This window comes from Sapajus apella, unplaced genomic scaffold, assembly GCF_009761245.1.
Source record: "Sapajus apella isolate SASKATOON/1434 unplaced genomic scaffold, GSC_monkey_1.0 scaffold26, whole genome shotgun sequence".
In the NCBI taxonomy this organism is placed as follows: Eukaryota; Metazoa; Chordata; class Mammalia; order Primates; family Cebidae; genus Sapajus; species Sapajus apella.
Genome location: NW_022436966.1, coordinates 12,786,667 through 12,805,369, shown reverse-complemented (window position 1 = coordinate 12,805,369; position 18,703 = coordinate 12,786,667). Strand labels below are relative to the sequence as shown.

The following is an 18,703-nucleotide window of genomic DNA, read 5'->3' as shown; positions in this document are numbered from 1 at the left end:
CACGGGGGTGTCGGCCGCGCGCCCGGTCGCTTCTCCGCCACCCCGGCCAGAAGCATTTTAAAAGTCAAAATGAAGAACAAAGACATACGGGGTGATGGGGGAGAGAAAGGGAATTCAGCCTAACCGTTCCTTCCCCCCACCCCCACCCTCAAGCTCGTTCCTCCCCGGACGAGAATCGCCTGGCAGGAGGTGGGGGAGGCTCTGGTACAGGTTCAAGTTCGCTGAGCTTTCTTGATCTTGTTCTGCCTCCTAGCGACAGAATGGCTCATTCAGCCGACATAGCAGAAGCGGGGGGGGGGGGTGGTCCTGAGGACGGGGATGGCTCTTGCCCCCTCTGAGCGCCCAGAAAATGAGGAGAGAACTAAGTGGCCCCCTCACCCCCTTCTAAACTGGCCCTTTAACCCATTGCCGGCACCAGGACAGGAGGAGGGGGGACTAACCCTCCCAGCCTTGAGTGTCCCAAGATGGACCCAAGAGGGAGAGGCGTACGAGGCAGCAGCCTAGACTGCGCGCCCCAGTCCGTCCTTTGAGCCCCCACTGCATCCTTCCGAAGAAAGGCCTGGCTTTCCCGAGTCCTGCGAACACTGCCCTTCCTTCCCGCCGATACCTGGCCGGGCTGTAACTTCACACCGCCGCGCGCCGAGTCTGATCAGCATCCGGCGCGGCCGGGGGAGTGGGGGGCGGGGGAGAGAGGCGAGGGAGGGATGCGCGGGGGTGGGAAGAGGGAGGGCCCCGCAACGTGCCGGGGCGGGGGAGCTTCCGAAGTGTGTGACAAGTTCCAGGGCCCAGTGAAAAATTCAATTCCCTGGGCGCACCCACCACCACCACCCCTTTAAAAAACACAAAACCAAGTATAGCTGGTCCTTTAAAACTGCATCCAAAATTTAAGAATCATAAATTGGGTAGCGGGGAGGATGTGGGCCCTCTCACGCCTTTCTTTCCATTGGTGCCAAACTTTCCTAAGTGCCCACCGCCCGCCTTTCCAGGCGCAGTCAGCCAGCGGGAGACAGCCAGCACCACCACCTCTTACATAAACTCACAAGAACCAAAGACCCAGCCAGGCCCTGGGAAGAGGGCAAGACCCAAAGGGTGAAGTGCTCGGGGTCCCAGGATCCAGCACCCTCAAAATGCATACTCAAACACACTTCTCCCCTGCCCTCCCCCGGCACCCCCACCACCTGGCCTGGCCGTGCTCGGGCGCTGGGAGACTGGTGGCCAGATTGGGCGGGAGGTGAGGGGGAAGGGAAAGCACGTGGTGACCTCCCCGCTGTCCGGGGCTGTGGGCAAGAGATATCTGAGAGAGTACCCAGGGCAGAGGGGAGGGGAGCCGCAGAACGCGCTTTTACAGTTGCTTTGCAAAATAAAAATCCTTTGCAAAGCCGAGTTTCACGCAGCCGATTTCGCAGCCTGGAAGGTCGAGAAGAGGTCTGGGCATTGTGCTGAGGACTGACTGGGATCGTGGGCCAGGCTGGCGCGGAGTCACTGCGCGGCCTGCCGCCGTGCCTGGCGGGTGGGCGGCTGGCGCCGGGTGGGCGATCCGGGGCTGGGCTGGGACGCGGCGAGGTCGGGCAAGGCCCGGGCGAGGCCAGGCCGCCACCGCCGCCTGCTCCGGGGCTGCCGCGCCGCTCTCTGTCCTCTGTCTGTTTGTTGGCAGGAGGCTCCCGCACACGCGGTGCTTGTAAACATTCAGACACGAGATTTTTCCCAATCAAAATCCACTTCCACTTTTTTTGAAAATCTTCCAAAAAATAGTAAGAGGAGGGAGTTCCTCTCTCCCTCTCCGTGCCGCCGGCGCCCTAAGTTTGCAACTGAAGGGGTTTTGGGGAACGGGGTGATTGTAAATTTTTTTATACATTAGAGATTGTGAGATTTTTGCCGGGGGAGGGGTAGTGGGGGAGTCAAAGAGAAGACCGTCACAGAGAAGTGTTGGCAGAGCGTTTGGCCTCGGTTTGGGGGCAAGAAATTGTACATTCTCTTGCCTTGTTTTATTTATTTTATTTTTATGTGTGTATTTATTTATGTGCCAGTCTTCTCCTTGCAGCCTCTGAGGCTGGGTCGGGAGGGGCCGGCAGCGGCAACCCAGGCGGCAGCAGTCCGGGCTCCCTCCCTCCCTCTCCCGCGTGCCCCCGGCCGCCTCCTCCCCAGCCCCGGCTCCTGCCCTTCGGCGGCGGCGGCGGCGGCGCGGGAGGGCAAGCGCGAGGAGCCGGCACAAAAGGCAGCGGGACAAACACCCACCTCGGGCCGGAACAAAAGGCGGCAGTGCCGGCCGCGTCTCCCGTCCTTCCCAGTCCCACGGCTCTCCCCGCCGCCACGGCCCCTCTCCCGACTCGGCAGACTCGGGAGCGCCGGGGGCCCCTTTCCACAGTTCCACTTTCTCACTATTGTGGGGATGACTACTTTCCTTCTGCTGCACACTTGACCGTGAGCGCGCTGGTGTCCAAAGGCCAGTCTCACCTCTTTTCTCCCCGGGAATCGTTTTTCAGACTTGCACTCACTCCCTCCCTCCCCCCATTTTCTTACAGAGAGTGGGAAGCAACCTCCCTTTCCCCACCAGCTCCCACCCCCAGGTTTGCCATTGAGTAGTTCGCATCCTTAGCATTGTTCATTATTTTGCAAAACTGGAGGGGGAATCATTGCATTCCTTTTCCAAAAGAGAAATAAAGCGGCGGAAAGGAGGAAAGAGGAGGAGTCAAATTTTTGTAAAATTAAATAAAATTAAAAGGTGCGTGCTGTCTCAAAAGTGCATACATGGCAATGGTTCGAGATGGGATGAGGTTTATTTTCTCCCTTTAATCTCTTTTACCTAGACTCTTGGAGATTTTTCTAGTGAAAAATTTAAAAATGTATGCACACACCCCTCTCTCCCCCTCGCTTTTGCTTCTAGTCCTGCGCGCTCTCGTGATTATTAATAATTATTATTACTATTATTGGGTTACTTACGCGAGAATTCCCGTTTGCTTAAGTGCTGGGGTTTGCCTTGCTTGCGGCGAGACATGGTGGGCTGCGGGGCGGGCGGGCGGCGGCGGCGGCGGCGGCGGCGGCGGCGGGCGGACGACGGCTCGGTTCACATCGGGAGAGCCGGGTTAGAAAGAAGGAGACTCCAGAGAAAATATCTTCATCAGTGCCTTTTGACATCCAAAATAAATTAGAAATAATACAAAGATGGCGCAGGGAAGATGAATTGTGGGAGAGCCGTCATGGCTTTTTTTTTTTTTTTAAGCAAAAAAAAAAAAAAAAAAAAAAGGGAGAGAGAGAGAGAAGAGAGATAGAGGGAGAGAGAGGGAGAGAGAGATGAAAAAAATGGCAAAAGCCCCCCTGAGCTGCAAGTTCAAGTGCGGACGTGACGTCCCTGCGAACTTGAACGTCAGGAGTCTGGATGGACAGAGACACACAAAACATGGGCAGGGCGAGCAGGAGAGAAGGGGAGGAGGGAAGGGGAAGCTCACACCAATGGACACACATCAGGGGCTGGACATGAAAAAGAGACCAGGACAAGCCAATGGCCAGTGCGGGGCGGGGGAGGTGCGGGGCGGGGGGCTCCGCGGACGCCAGACGCGGCCCCCGGGGGAGGGGCAGGCGGAGGGGAGGGGGCGCTGGGGCCGCGAGCTCACCAGTGGCCGCAGCGAGCGCCGCCGCGGTGGCGTGGCCGGGAGAGAAGAAAGGGGTGGCAGGGGTGGGAGGAAAGGGTGGGGGGGAGCAAGACGTGCGCCCTGCTCCCCCCCACACACGCGGACCCTAAAATGAAAGATTATTCTAAAAAAAAAAAGAGAGAGAGAGAGAGTACACGGGGAGGCTGCAGCCCTGGGCTAGGGAAGCGCGGGCGGAGGGAAGCCAGGTAGAGTTGCTCCCGGACACCCTCCTCCGTACGCACACCCACTTCCCCTCCCCGCCGCCGCCGCGCTCGCTCCCCGCGTGCAGACGCCAGGGGCCGAAGTGAAAGCCCCGAGCCCGCGGCTGCGCTCGGGAAACTTTGCCCGAGGAGAGGACAGCAAAGAAAAATCACCCGAAGTTGAGAGCTGAGCCTCCAAGTTACAGCTCCGCAGCGGGCGAGGGGAGGCGGGAGGGAGCGCACGGCAACGCGGAATCCAGCCCAAGTTTGGAGGGTTGCGGGTCCGGAAGGGCAGCGCCCGGGTCTCTAGGAGCCCGGGCGGCCTGGAAAGAGGGGACAGAGGAGAGGGAGGCGGCGCAGGCCAGGGCCCAAGGGCACCCCCAAGGCCGAGCCAGGGACCGGGAATGAGCGCCCCTACAAGCGACTGGGTCTGAATGCAACTGAAAGCGCCGAGTCCCGGCTCCTAAGGGTCGCAGAAAGAGAGCCCGAGGAATAAAGAACTAGGAGCCAGAGACTGGCCCTCCGAGGGGCGCGCCGGGGGCCTGGGCGAGAAAGGCGCTGAGGCGTCCACCTCTCTGAGCGGCAGAGGACAAAGCGCGTGCAGTCCCGGGAGACCCAGTCCCTGGGAACGTGTTCCTGGCGCCGCGGGAGGTCCTGGAGCCGGGTCCCTGGGAGGGACACACCCCCTCCCACTCCAGAGCAACTGCAAAAGCACAGAGGGATGGAAAGAAAATGTTTCTTACGGGCAGAGCACTACTGTTCCTGTGCTGTTACCCAGGGAAAGAGAAAATGGGGAATGGAGAGAGAGCGACCGGTTCGCAGGAGCAGCGGGGAGGCCACGGTGGTGAGATGACCGCCCCGGGTCAGCGCCGCGCTCCCCAGGCGCTGCGGGCCAAGGCGCACACCCGGGAGCCAGCAGCCCCCTCTCGCCTTTCTGTAGAGGTTCCCTGGAAATTAGGGAAGACCTGTTGGAAAAAAAAAAAAAAAAAAAAAAAAAAAAACCCTGTCTCTTTAATGCACACACGCACACACACGCGCGTGCTGCCGCTGTCAAAAAGCGGGCTTCACTCTGGCGTGGGATACTTTCAGTTTTACGTAAAATGTACAGCAACAGCACCCCCTGCGATTGGAAAGTTTATTCAGAAACGTGCCTGTAAAGTCCCCCGGCGCCTCCCGCCTCCCAGCCTCCCTGCCTGCCAGCACCACTCTGCAGCCGCCGCCGCCGCCGGGCTGATCGCGGTCCGATTCCAAATCGGGAAGGGGCTTGGGGGGAAGAGGAGAATGGACTGAGGTCCAAGGGAGGTGCGGAAGGTGCAGGGTGAAGACGGGTCGCCACGGCCCGCGAGACCCTGAGGTGCAGGTGGATGTGTGTGAGTGTCTGCAGAGCGAGGAGCCCTCCTTCCCTCTCCTCGGAGCGGTTCCACAACCCCCGTCTTCTCATCCCCCTCTTCAGTCTGTGGGGTGTCGTTTCCGTAAACTCACCCACCCGGTGGGGAGCTTTATTGTTTTAAGCGAGGGCCCCGGGCTTGCACGCGCTCACCCGTCTCTCAGCCCTGCGGGCCAGCGGCTGTTTATTCCTGGGTCGTTTTAGTAAAGTTTCAAGTCTACTGTGTTAGAAAATGACTGGCTTGCCTAGCTCGGCGGAGCTTCGGACCCCTCTAAGGAAGAAAAGGAGGTTTTGATGCTCAACACTGAGAGAGATGTGGGCTGGACTGGGATTGTGTCAGTGTAGTTTGCTGTTTGTTGTTGTTTCCCTCCAGTTTAAGGGTGGGAGGAGACCTCAAATTCTGTTTAAGAAGCGGGAATATTCACTAGCAGTTAAGCTCGGTAGCTTGTGTGTGACACCATTTCCCCTTTTCACTGAGTTCTACAGAGCAGGTCAGCATCTCCATTCCACCACAGTCTGTTTTTTGTCTTGTTAAACCAGTCTTGGAGTCTCCAAAAGAATGTCTTCGCGGGGGGTGGCGGAGGAGGAAGAAGTAGGGGACGGTTGGAGGGCAGGTGAAGAGAGGGAAGAAGAAACTGCAATTGGGAGGCCTTTGAAAAATAAGTAAATAAAAGAAAAGCCCCTTCAGGTAACAATGGTGAGCCAGATTCTTTCAGAACCAGGCTTTCCAGATTTGAATATTGTTCCCACCCATCCATAAAAGTCCATCTATGGAGAAGATATATAAATGAGCGAGTGAGTGTTGTGGAAATATATATATGTATGATTTATATATAATGGTGTGTATAAAGCTTTTCGGGGTTGGCTGTAGTGTAAAAAGTAATGACTTTATTACCTCTGAAAGGTTCTGTGGTTCACATTTAACAGTCTTCTGAATTACAATTCATTACACAATTGTGTGCGCTCTAACGACGGCACCCTATCAGGGCCGCTATCTGTGGTTATTTCCAATAAATAACTGGCAACATTTTATTGATTTTCCTTTTAAGAAAAAAAAATCATAGGAAATTAAGCACTTAGTTACAAGTAGGTCTGCTATATTATTACACTTGTTTCAGATTCCAGGGGGGTTCCTTCCGAAACCACATCTTAAAACATACATTAAAAGGCCAGTTTTGCAGCTGCTTTCCCTGGGTGCCAATGGAGAGGTAAGCAGCGACCTTTCCTCCATTAACATATATTTAATTTCACCATCATAATATGCCCAGGGTGAAATGGGAACTGCCCTCCGCTCCAGCCCCTCCCCCAGTCAAATTTCACCCAGTCCAGAAAACCAGGGCTGTGTGTCGGCATTTGATCCCTCCTAGTTGTCGACCCCCTCCCCGTCCCTGGTGCTCTCCCCTACAGAGACGCCCCCTCCCTCAGCACTGCTAGATGCTCGCTAAAACGCCCGAAAGTGGGGGAGGGGAGGGTTTGCATGTGTTTAAAGGAAGAAAAATGTGTCGCTTTAAGAGATTTTAAAATATTACATAGGTATTGATTAATGATGCAGGTGGTTTTGTAGAGGGGGTGAAAGGTCACTTTAAACGTGCACACTTGGATACACAATAAGTATATTTACCTTTCCAGAAGTGGCTTTTAGAAAGTAATAAATTATGACAACGTTAAAATTATTTTCTGGCCGTTCAGTTAACTTCGTTTGGGGCTGTAGAGCGGTTGCTGCTCCCATTGAAAGGGTAATTACGTTCTGTGGGCTCTTTCCCAAACCTTTGGTGACGACACTGCGTGTAAACTCCAGGCCAGCAGACGACCCCTCCCCTTCCCTCCTCCCCCTTTTTATCTTGCCCGCGGAGGAGACGCCCCAGGACTTCCTGCAGTATATATTCTGCCTCTGATCTCCGTACTTAATAGCCTAGTCCTAGTTTATGCTTTATAATGTGTTGACAAGTTTTCTAACAGACTTTCTGAAATAATGCACATATATTCACGTCGGTTAGAAACCCACCGTATTTTTAGAGTCGAGTAGATCTATACCCTAATGCAGTGAGAGAGTGTAAATCATACAGGGTTTCATAGTCCTTTCAGTAGTTTTCGGTATGAAGTATGAGCCGCGTGGCCTCCAGACGTAACCTTTTAGAAAAAAAGACAGTGCTTTTATTTTATGGTGTAAAGTGCTTTTAGCTCCAGGGCTCTGAACGTGAATGTGGTCAACAAACAGCTCGAAGAGGGAGACTTAATACAGTCCCAGCCCTCCGACGGAGGATCGCCTGGCGCGAGGGACTCAGGCTGAGCTGGAAGATGAAGGGTTAAAAGGTCTCTCTGGATGGAAACTACAAGATTAAAATAAAATATTCACTGTCTGCCTTTAGGGGGAAACACCTTCATAGACTTAAAGATAAATAAGTGAATGACTGAATGAAATTAGAAATACCACCAGTCTCTCCTTGATTTTTACTTTAGCCTTTTTTCTTTTTATTTCTTTTATTATTTTTTTATTTTTTGTTTTGTTTTTCCTAATCGGCAGATCACAAAATAGAGAACAGGCAGTCAGCCTCATAAAAATAAAACTTAGGTTTGGATTCTATGCTTAACATAGGTTTTGCATTTTGGGTTCTCAAGGATGGGAGTGCTGGGCTGTTGTTAAGACAAAGGAAAAATGAATTTTAAAATGTTGGGGATGCCCGGGTGCCTTGGCTCACACCTGAAATCCCAGCACTTCAGGAGGCGGGGCCAGGAGGATCACTTGAGGTCAGGAGTTCGATACCAGCCTGGCCAACATTGTGAAACCCCATCTCTACAAAAAATACAAAAATTTGCTGGGCATGGTGGATCATGCCTATAGTCCTAGCTACTTGGGAGGCTGAGGCACAAGAATCGCTTGAACCCTGGTGGGACAGAGGTTGCAGTCAGTCGAGATCACGTCACCACTCCAGCATGGGTGAGAGACTGAGAACCTGTCTGAAAAAAATAATAATAAAAAAAAATAGTGGGGAGTTGCTTGAGGAAGAGGGTGAGCTTTTTCCTCCTCTACTCCCAGTGTGACCCAGAGGCTGAGAAGTCCCTGGAGAACAGTATCTATACCTTCTACAAAGGCACAGATGTCCTCCAAGAAGGCTCCTGGGAGAACCATTAGGCTGGCATTTTTCTCTCCAGGCTCCCTGGGCCTTTAGCTGGCTGGCTGTCTGCACTTCAAATACCTGAAAGAACTCATCCAAAGAAAAAGTAAAAGGGAAAAGAAAAGGAAGGGAATGAAATGGAAAAGGAAGGGAAGGAAAAGGGAGAGGAGGGGAGGGGAGGGGCTGAATCTACTCTAAGTCTATACTTACCTCTAGATGAGACTACTGTGCGCTAAGTCAATAATGTATGGAGAAGAAGGAGCATAGGCTTACCAGACAAGTAAGGGGCCCCTTGGAAGAGACAAAGAGTTCTAGTTAGAAGGCTGCTGAATGAAACGCTCAGTTTAGCTTCCTAACATTGACATCAAAGACACATAAGAGCCAGGCAATGCTGTCCAATGAATGTACTGCACTAGAGAGTTCCTAATGCAATACTCAGCACACAGTAGATGCTCAATAAATGGTCTTTGATAAATAATAAATTAATTAATTAATTTGATAAATAATAAATTAATAAATCCTATCACCACATACATGAAACCAACATAACTGTCCAAATTCTATTCATTTTCCCCAGAAACCAATAAGTCTTTGATCAGGCAACCCTATTCCAAGAGTGTATTTAAACATAAAAGTGATTCCCACCAAGGATGGTGAGCTCAGAAAAGATTATCTCAAATATCAGAGCAGCTGAACAAGTAACAATACAAGATATTTCCATCATTTCCAGCAGTGTACATTATCAAAAATCTTCCACATAAGGCAGTATCAAGAACCTGGTAGCAAACAATTTCTTTTTTTAACATTGCTTTTTGGATACGTGCAAATCTGCTTTCTCAAATAAGACCACTTTTAAAGGGGAAAAAACCACAATCAAAACAAGCAAAAATAAAAGGTATTTCAAACTTTATTCTCTATGTCTCTCCACCCCATGCGTCTTTTACTTTTAGCAAGGGAATAATTTTTTAATATATGTTTTTCAAACCCAATCTTAAAAACAACCTTAACCTATATGCCTCTCTCTCTCTTTCGTAAATAAAAAGAAAAGCAACACACACACACACACACACACACACACACACACACATCTGGTCTGACATTTTGTACAGCCAGTTTCAGCCCAATGTGATTTAAAACAATGTGAGTTAAAAACCTCTTAAAATTTGGGTTTATAATGGAAACGCTGACAGACTCTTAATTATAGCAGCCCTGCCAGACACTGCTATAATGAAATAGTTGTGCTTTCATTACTATAGAGGCACTATAGTTAAGGGTCTGTCAGTGTTTCTATTATAAACCCCAAGTTTAAGAGGTTTATAACTTGGGCTATTTAAATGGCACTGGGTGGAATTCAAGTTATCAGTCCAGATGTGAAGTTGTTTTCTAAAAGGCAGAATAACTCAACTGAGGAAGCTTTTGTATCTCTCTCTCTCTCTCTCTCTCTCTCTCTCTCTCTCTGTTTCTCTGTCTCTCCTTCTCTCTCCTCTCCTCCAGGACATTGCAGAATGTTTTTAGTAGTTTCAGATGGTCTTATTGCCAACTTCTAGCTATGACTTCACTGTCTAAAAGGAAATTTTATAGGCAGTTAGTCCTTTATTTGGACAAGTACTCTTTGCAATTTTATAAGTTTTTATTATTTTATCCTGGAGTATGCATGTGTGGGTGTGTGTGTTCCTACATATATATAGGCACACACACAGAAAGAAACAACTTAAAAATCAAGACTATATGCCAAGGAATGTTGCGACCTCATATATATACACAGAGGAATGCATTCTGTGCTACATTCTAATTTAAAAAAAAGTATGAATTTACCAGAAAGGAAAAATAAAGCACCTCCGATCATCTTTATCTTGTCTATCAACTGTGTGGTAAAAATAAAAGAGTATTCGCATCTCATTTCATAAAAGGTATCGCTTTCCTGGTATCACTTGGTTTGTTTGGAAAGCAACAGCATGGTACAATCATCCCTGAGCTACCCAAGGACTGTACACAAACACTATGGATTCCTCTGCTTGACTTTGATTATTGACAAATTGAAGAATTTACTTGGAATTATCCGGTGGACCAGAGTTTTGAAATATGTATTATTAACCCGGTATATCACGACCGTAATATGAAACTAATGTTTATGAGTGATGATGTGGCTGATGCTGATTCTGTGCATGAGGAAAACAGGGAAGGTGGTGGTAATGATGATCATGGCGGCGGTGGTGGTGGAGAAGGTAGTGCTGATGGGGTGGGGAGTGGCAGTTTCTCTAATTAACATGTCCACCAGAGGGCAGTAGAAACAGGATAAAGAGTGGGTAAGGTTAGAAGTTCTAACACATTGTTTGTCCACCTCTTGGTGCTTTAGAAAAGCCACTCCGTAAAGATCAAGTGGCAGACAAGTTAAAGTGAAGTTTTTAAATGCGTGCAGCTCATGGCCCCTCCACCAAGATGTGGCCTTGTCTGGGTGTTGTTGGCAGCCCCTAAGGTCACTGATTTGCCCACCAAGAGCTGTGCAGCAACCACATCTGCATTCAGAAATCTTTTTACTTTCAGAAGAGCAGTTCCTTTCCTCTTTTCTCTCTGACTAGGATCAGACAACCAAATTAGGCCACCGAGGACTACAGGCTTTGATCACCCTCACTTCACAATAGCTCAAGTTGGTCTCCTCTGGAATTCAATGGGGGACAAAAGGGAAGCAGTCATCAAAACATGTCACCAGGCTCAAGTGCCTTCTCTACCAGTGTCTCATAAACCCCACAATTGCCTAACCCATAACCACTCCAGCTGCATCCCAGTCATTCCCAGAGAGCACTGCACAGCCCAGAATATTCTAGTCCCTTCTCTAGAAATTAAGACTGTGTGTGTGTGTGTGTGTGTGTGTGTGTGTGTGTGTGTGTGTTGGTCAATAGTCTTTTTTCGTTTGTTTTTTTCTTGTCAAATTCAGCAAAGGGAACTTTTCTGGTAGAAAATACCTACACCCCCCCCCAAAAAAAAAAGAAAATACCTATCCCTCTCTCATCTTTCTTTGGCAGCTTGGTAGAGAATAAACGAATCTCTCTGTTCTCCCATTCCCAGTTGCATACGATTTGCCTGTTTTCTCTTTCTCTTAAAAAAAAAAAATCTTTGCACAAGGTCAGTTATCTAAACCTCCAGATTCCTATAAAATGAAGAATCTGGTCCTGAGATTGTTATTCTTTCCTTCTTTATGGAGCACAGCGCTGTGCAAACACAGATGTGGTCCCTGCTTTTGGATGGTTGTTTGTTTGTTTGTTTGTTTTAAAGGCACTAAGACACATATACACGGGCACAAGTATGTCACATAAAGTTCACCAATCATGCATGTATGCCAAAACCATACAAATGCACACCATTATCCTATTTTGTATAGCCCTAGCTTCATATTACTAATTTGAATGGTTCTAAATGTATAGCAAGGATCTGTGTGAGGCAACACAGCTCTGGTCACTCTGACACCAGATTTGTACTTTCTGGAGAAAAAAACTTGATTTCCCAGAAATGAGAATGGTAAATAATGACGTTTGGTCATAGATATCTGTGATCATCTATTGCTGTCACAGTTTTTATAATGTTTTCAAATGGCTTAACTAGTTACTTTCAAGAAATGAGCTTTCTGTGCCACCGCTTGTTTTATAGGAAATATTATGGACTATTGCTAGCATGTATTTATGAAGGTGCTTTTTTTTTTTTTTTTTTTTTTGAGACAGAGTCTTGCTCTGTCGCACAGGCTGGAATGCAGTAGTGCAATCTCGGCTCACTGCAACTTCTGCCTCTGGGTTCAAGCAAGTCTCCCTGCTTCAGCCTCCTGGGTAGCTGGGATTACAGGTGCCCACTACCACGCCCGGCTAATTTTTGTATTTTTTAGTAGAGATGGGGTTTTGCTATGTTGTCCAGACTGGCCTGGAACACCTGACCTCAGGTGATCCACCCACTTAGGTCTCCCAAAGGGCTGGGATTACAGACATGAGCCACTGCACCTGGCCCATTTTTCAAGTGACATTTTTTTGGTTTCCTAACACATAGTAGGCACTTAATACATTTGCTGAACCAAGGAATGAATTCTGCAAATATATTTTCAGTCACTACTGCCAGTGAAAAAGATATAGGTATTTGCGTTTACTCACTGGTAAGTACTCAACAATAGAAAATCTTACTATTTCATTTTTTAAATAGTTAAGAAGTATGGGCCATTTGCACTGCTACTTAACCTATGTATTATAAATTCCACACCCACTTGCATCAGGTGGAAACAATGTCTCTCTGTGTATATTTCATGTAATATCTCTGTATATATGTGTGTATAATATCTGTGTGTATATATGTGGGTAGAATATGTGTATATATGTCATAAAAGCCACCACGTTACCCAAGTCTTGAGTTGTCAGAGCTTAATGGAACACAGACTCTGTCTTTTTCATCTTTCTCTTCCTCCACACAGAGCAGAACCTTAGGAAAATGTCTGATACATGAATAAAGACTTACAAAGTAAACCACTTAGATTCCCAGGAACTTCAAAATCCTATCTACTATAGACAAAATGTCCTTTTTATTGTTCTCAATTCTCAGATTTTGAAATGCAGTAAAATATTCAAACAGCCAAATTTCAAGAGCATCATAACACAGAGTAACTCAGAGACTAATTCTGGAGGCTGATTCTCCAGACACTATGTTCTTTAAATATCAAGACCTGTCTAGCTGGTTCTCATTTGCAACAGGCAAAGCTCACAGAGCTTTATATGGGCAACCCCTTCCCATATACCCCCAAATGGTGATTTTTGTGGCCTGGCTCAGAGAGCAAGGGAAATATCAGTATGTGCTCTTGAAATATGATGAAGAAAGAAGTATGAACTTCTCCTTTCAAATTCTTGAATCTTGAACTCAGAGCTTAATTAGTAGGAGAAAACACAAAATTAGTGGATTTTCAAAATAAACTCAGCTTCTGACTGCAAATATATTAGGTGGAAGCATATAAATTATTTTAATATTAAGCACATAAAAGGGTTTTATTAAAGATTATAGGTCTTTTGCTTGTATTGATTTAAAGGTTCTAGAAAATTTTAAATACGCTCATTTTAAAACATATTTTCTAAGAAATCAACTCTCGTTAATGAGAACACACAGCTCTCCGTTTTTTCTTTCATTTTAACACAAATAAATCAAACTGAAAAGCAGCCTCAAACCAAAAAGGAACTCCTTTTTTAAAAAATGATATGACTTTAGTTTTAGCAATGTCTTCAGAATTCCAAGATGGATCGTTTCTTTCCGCTGATCTTCACATTTAAGGGGTTGGATCTCTTTAAGTTAATGTGACAAAGAAAGACATTTAAATGCTGAGTCCAGACTTGTGTTTTCAGCTATTTTACCCTCAGTAAGATTGACATGATATCTGATCTGTAGTAACAACCAAAATTAATACATTTATGACAGTGCTAAAAAGTTGTGCTTCAATACTTCTAATTTTTAAACATTCTAGAAGGAAGAAGATTGTCACTATGGAAGCTAAAAGGGACAAAGAGCTCCTGATTTCAGTTGGTATCTTTTATTAATTTTTTAAGGATGAGAGATTTAACTAGCAGCTAGGAAATACATACTAATCCTGAGGTACATTTTTTTCAACATAATACCAAATGCCTAAACATTGTGCATAAACTTGCACTGAAATAATAAGATGATGGCAGTAATTATTTCAATGAAAATTTCCCCAGCCAAGGTAACAGGCAGAGAGATCACCTAATGTTACACTGAGAGGTAGAATACGGAACACGTAGCGCTGTGGTGACTAACGGGTGATAAGAGAACCCTTCTGCTTGCAGTTTTGGCATTTATGTCTCCAGTATTATTGATAGCACATATTATTTTTACTACATGGTGTCTGTATTACGTAAAATCTAATTGCAGGAAAAATTATTTTTATCCTCTTGATTTTGATAGGCATTTGCATAGAGAAGGTAAGATACAGAGAAGGCCGTATCTTGTGGAATTCTACTACCACGAAGGACGTGTGCTGATGATTGCTGATATCAGTTCTATAAGCACCCTACACCGGCCTTTTAAAAGGGAAGGAAATTAAGTACAATAGACTTGTGATAAAATAAGAGAGAGGTCCTGGTGAAGATACAGGGAGGAAGCAGGATGACTCAGAATTAGAGCTTCAGTCTCATCCTCCCTGAATGGTCCTGTGTCCAAATATCACCAGCTAAAGAGTGTATGAAATCTCTCGCCCAACTGAAACCCCTGGCGAAAGAGCACGTTAACTGCACCTTGGTCCTGAGGTAGAGATAAGAGTAGATTTTTCTGGGTGCAATTTCGATTATGATGCTGACTTTGGGTGGAATGGTTTTCAAGAGAGCAAGCAAAGTAACAAAAATCTGGCATGCAGAACCAAGCAGCCCTGAGTGTCTGGACCGTGGACACTTTCCACAAAGGTCAGTCAAGAAGGGCTGAAAGAAAAGGCATATCAAAGGCATCGTGGAACTCAGAGCCAGTAAAAATGAAACTATTCTCTTCTGAGACCTAATTAACTTTTATATCCAGAGGTACACTGCACATTTGTTCTTTGCTTATGACGAGAACTAAAAAAATATGTGTGCCATGGAACTAGGGTTTTAAATGATCTATTGGGTGGCTTTTCTGTAAGGAATTTTCTATTCTTTAGAGGTAGGCTTTCGACGCATAAGTAAGTCTAGGCTAATTATTTTTTTTCCTCAAAACATTAAGTATTTTCCTATTCTGTTTTCAAGGAATCAGGGACCTAGTCCTGTAACTTCCAAAATATTCCTTTCAAATCCTGAAACAAAACCAGAAAAAATATTCAGGAAACAAATCTCATGCTACCGGCTTGCAAGGATTAGTCTCCTGTTAGAGTCACTGTTCCTATATGATCCTTTTTCATGTTTTAAAGGAGGATATATATTTTTCTGTTACCTTTCCTGACTGTAAAGCAATCACAGGAACCTGCAGGAGGCACTATAAATATGCAAATTTCTGAGAGATAACTGTTTTCAGTGGTTATGCCTCCAAGTAGTAAGGGAGACAGGAAAGCCAGAGCTGCCTACTTTCAAGTAATTCGTATGTTGGTGGTGCCCCCTGCTGCAATCACAGGTTGTCCAAGAAAGGGAGAATAAAATTCAGAAGCATTTAGATCTGGTTAATATGTCAAATAAATGCCCACTTCCCCTGCTCCAGGAATAGCCATACCTGAGTTCAGAATTTCTCCTGTCAGCCACAATTCCACTTTAAACATTCCTCAGCCTAAAATCTGGAAGATTCGCTTTTATCTCAAACCCTTTAAAGATGCATGTTACATGGAGATAGGTTTAAAACACACACACACACACACACACACACACACACACACACACACACACACATCTCACCAAGATCCCAACCAGCATTTTCAAAGAATGAAATGTTTTATATATTTCCTAGAGGTTACCTAGCGATAATAAATTCTGAATTAGAAGACTTTCCTGCCACCTAGTAGAACATTAGAACAGAAAGGGAAAAGTTAGTGCTAACAGTATATATAGCTATTACACAGCTTTAAATGCCTTCATTTATTAAAGGAAAATTCTGAGGGCCATTAGCTTATAGTGTAGACTTGACACTTTGATATTCAAAATAAAATGAAATAAAATAAATAAATGAAACAAGCAAGTTAGACACATTGGGAAACTGATAGCTGTAGCTCTCTAGTCACTCTATTACAGATTTTCATATTAAGATGGGCGGGGCGGGAGAGCTGACAGATCAGAATAACATGATACAATTCAGACCTGTGATGGTCTATTGAATACATAATATGCATTTTTAAATTGCCTGAATATATATTCACATGACAGAATCTACTGGGTTTAGGAGGAGTCCTTGCTCTTGATCAAATCATAAAAACTGTTAAAACTTGTCTATCACATCAAATCACATACACTTCTATTGAAATTGGTTTTTTTTGTCTTCTTATTTAAATTCTAAAGTTGAAAAAGATAAAAGCAAATTAAACCTACCAAAAGAAACTCCGGTAGACATTAAAAACTCTAGATTCTGAGCCACCAAGACAAGCCTTGATGAAAGACACTCAACTTTTTCTGTGAGACTCACCTTAATCTTCCCCAAGGCCCCAAGCTTCCTAATTTTGCTATTTTTTTAACATCAGTTTTAGGAATGTAAGCTCTCTCCTAGTGTAAACGTCTCACAGTGGCTATGTACTGAAGTTTCCATTTCAACTTAGCTCTGTACTTCGTTTCCATATTCAGATCTTTACAGCTACAGCAAAGTAGAGGACTGAGGAAATTACCTATGTAATTTTAGCAATGAGCCTGCCTTTCTCTGCACCATTCAGGAATCTTGTATCCTGTGTGTTGAGCTCTGACCTGAGGGCCCATGAGGAGAGAAAGGGAGAGAAACTGCTGGATGCTATTTACCAGGCAGAACTAATTAGAAATAGATCCTGATACTAAAGGTGCCAATCCTTTTCTTACCCAAAACTTAAACAAGCACCCATCACTCTATATGATGAGGAGAATTTTTAAACCCCTACTCTGGGTTTTACTGCCACAGAAGGTGAACTGTTAGAAAAAGAAAACCAGCATACACAAAACAGCAGCTGGGAATGGAAGCTCCTCTTTCCCAGAACCCCTGCCATATATGCTCTGTCGCTCACCTTCTAGACACTCCGTACAACCATTCAATCTATTGAATCAAGAGACTGTTTGATCTTATCTGCATCTGTGAGCTGACTGTCAACCTGCTTAGGCTGCATATTAAATCATCTATAGTAGCTGTATCAAGCTGGGATGATCTGTTAATTCTAAATTTATTAACCCTTGGAGTGCAGTCATCATGTTTAATCTAGTGTAGCCCGCATTTATTTTACAAGACTAAATCCTTCTTTAAGATATGGCTGTGCTGTAGGTTAAAAACAGCTAATGTGGGTTTCATTATGATAATTGGGGGGAGAGACTGTCTGAAAAATGCTAGTGTGGCTATCCTAACAGGCTATGGACGTCTGATCCCAGGCACTCTCCTAGGCTGAGGTTTGCCTGTGAAATGAAATTTTCTCCAGAAACAGTTCAGTCTCTGAAAACAATGCAAAAGAAAAAAGAGGAGGGGGAAGAAGAAAGGGAAGGAGTCCTCTAACAGATTTCCAGTGGTCCAAAGCCAGAAAGACTGATTTCCAGCCAGTGTCAACCCCTAATGTAATGCCTAAGGAGTCAATTTCCAAAGGCACACACCTGGCCAAAAAAAAAAAAAAAAAACCTCAACAAATTCCTTGAGTAAGTCAAACTTCCAGATCAATAAGGATCACCTATTGCTGGAATGAATGATTTTTCACCTCCCCTCCCCCAAAGAAGAATTCTAAGCAATTCGAATTATAGGTAGTCCTGCTAAAAAAGGGGGGGGTTGGAATACTCATTTAATATGTTAATCTGTCTTCAGATTAAAAAAAAAAAGATATCTATCTCTTCTACTTGCCCATTACTGATGTTATCAACATATTCATAGCTTTTCTTTCAGACACAAACTGCTAGGCATGCTCCCTTTTTTGGTAACCACGTGCCTGATATCTCTCTAATGTAGCCTAATAACAATTTTAGCATTCAGATGAAGCGATTTCATTCTGTGACTGCCTTTTCTATTAGATTTGATTTTGAGAAGCCCCAGTGGGTGCCTTCGAGGCAGAGATCTATCTGTGAGGCTGCTACCGACTCAATAGCAGCCTGGGCTAACCTTGACCTTTCCCGAGACCCCGCTCCATCTGGTGCCAGCCTGCTTTCCACCACCCCCCCTCCTTTTTTGCTTCATAGTCAACATTGATCAAGGCAGAACGGAGCGCCTCGTCTCCTGGAAGGGCTGGGCAGACTCAGGAGTACAGCACATTTCAGTATATGGAAATGATCAAGCCTCTTATGCAATCATAAATCTACATAGGAGTCTTGTGATTTGATATTTCATTCACCTCCAAAGATTTTTTTTCTCCCTCCCAACAGGGATTTATAAGCTCTGTAAGAGCTCCCCAACACCTGGAAATTATCAAGCTTCCTGCTTGCTGAATGATGCTAACAGCGCTAATGCTGCAAATTCATTTTTAACAACTGACTGGCTTTTATCTAGGATTTGTGTGTGTGTGTGCGTGTGTGCACACGTGCCTTTCTTTAAGAAAAATCTACCAAAGCAACGGATAGTATCAAAGATACCAAAATCAAATCTGACTTGAATATCCTACATCTCCACACCCATTCTCTTACGTATTTCTAGATAGATGGGTTTTTCTATCTCTGAATTCTGACCCCTTTTTTAACCATTAAGAAGGGGGAGATAAAGAGGGAAAAAGGAGAGTCAGAAAAAAGAGAGATAGAGGAGAGA

The 18,703-nt window shown here is 45.5% G+C and overlaps 1 protein-coding gene across 9 annotated transcripts in view; it reads right to left on the bottom strand.

Moving 5' to 3' along the window:
• The window catches only part of BCL11A (BAF chromatin remodeling complex subunit BCL11A), a 100,210-nt gene extending 96,682 nt beyond the window's left edge, over positions 1–3,528 (bottom strand). For 2 of the 9 annotated variants that reach the window (XM_032292053.1, XM_032292058.1), the window contains exon 1: positions 608–698. In XM_032292053.1, the coding sequence (XP_032147944.1) occupies positions 608–656 (49 nt within the window). In that variant the 5' untranslated portion in view covers positions 657–698. Of the gene's footprint in view, positions 1–607; positions 699–2,235; positions 2,527–2,940 lie in introns of those variants that run through there. The other 7 variants (XM_032292056.1, XM_032292057.1, XM_032292052.1 and 4 more) reach the window with 7 other exon arrangements.
• Between the last annotated feature and the right edge of the window lie 15,175 nt (positions 3,529–18,703).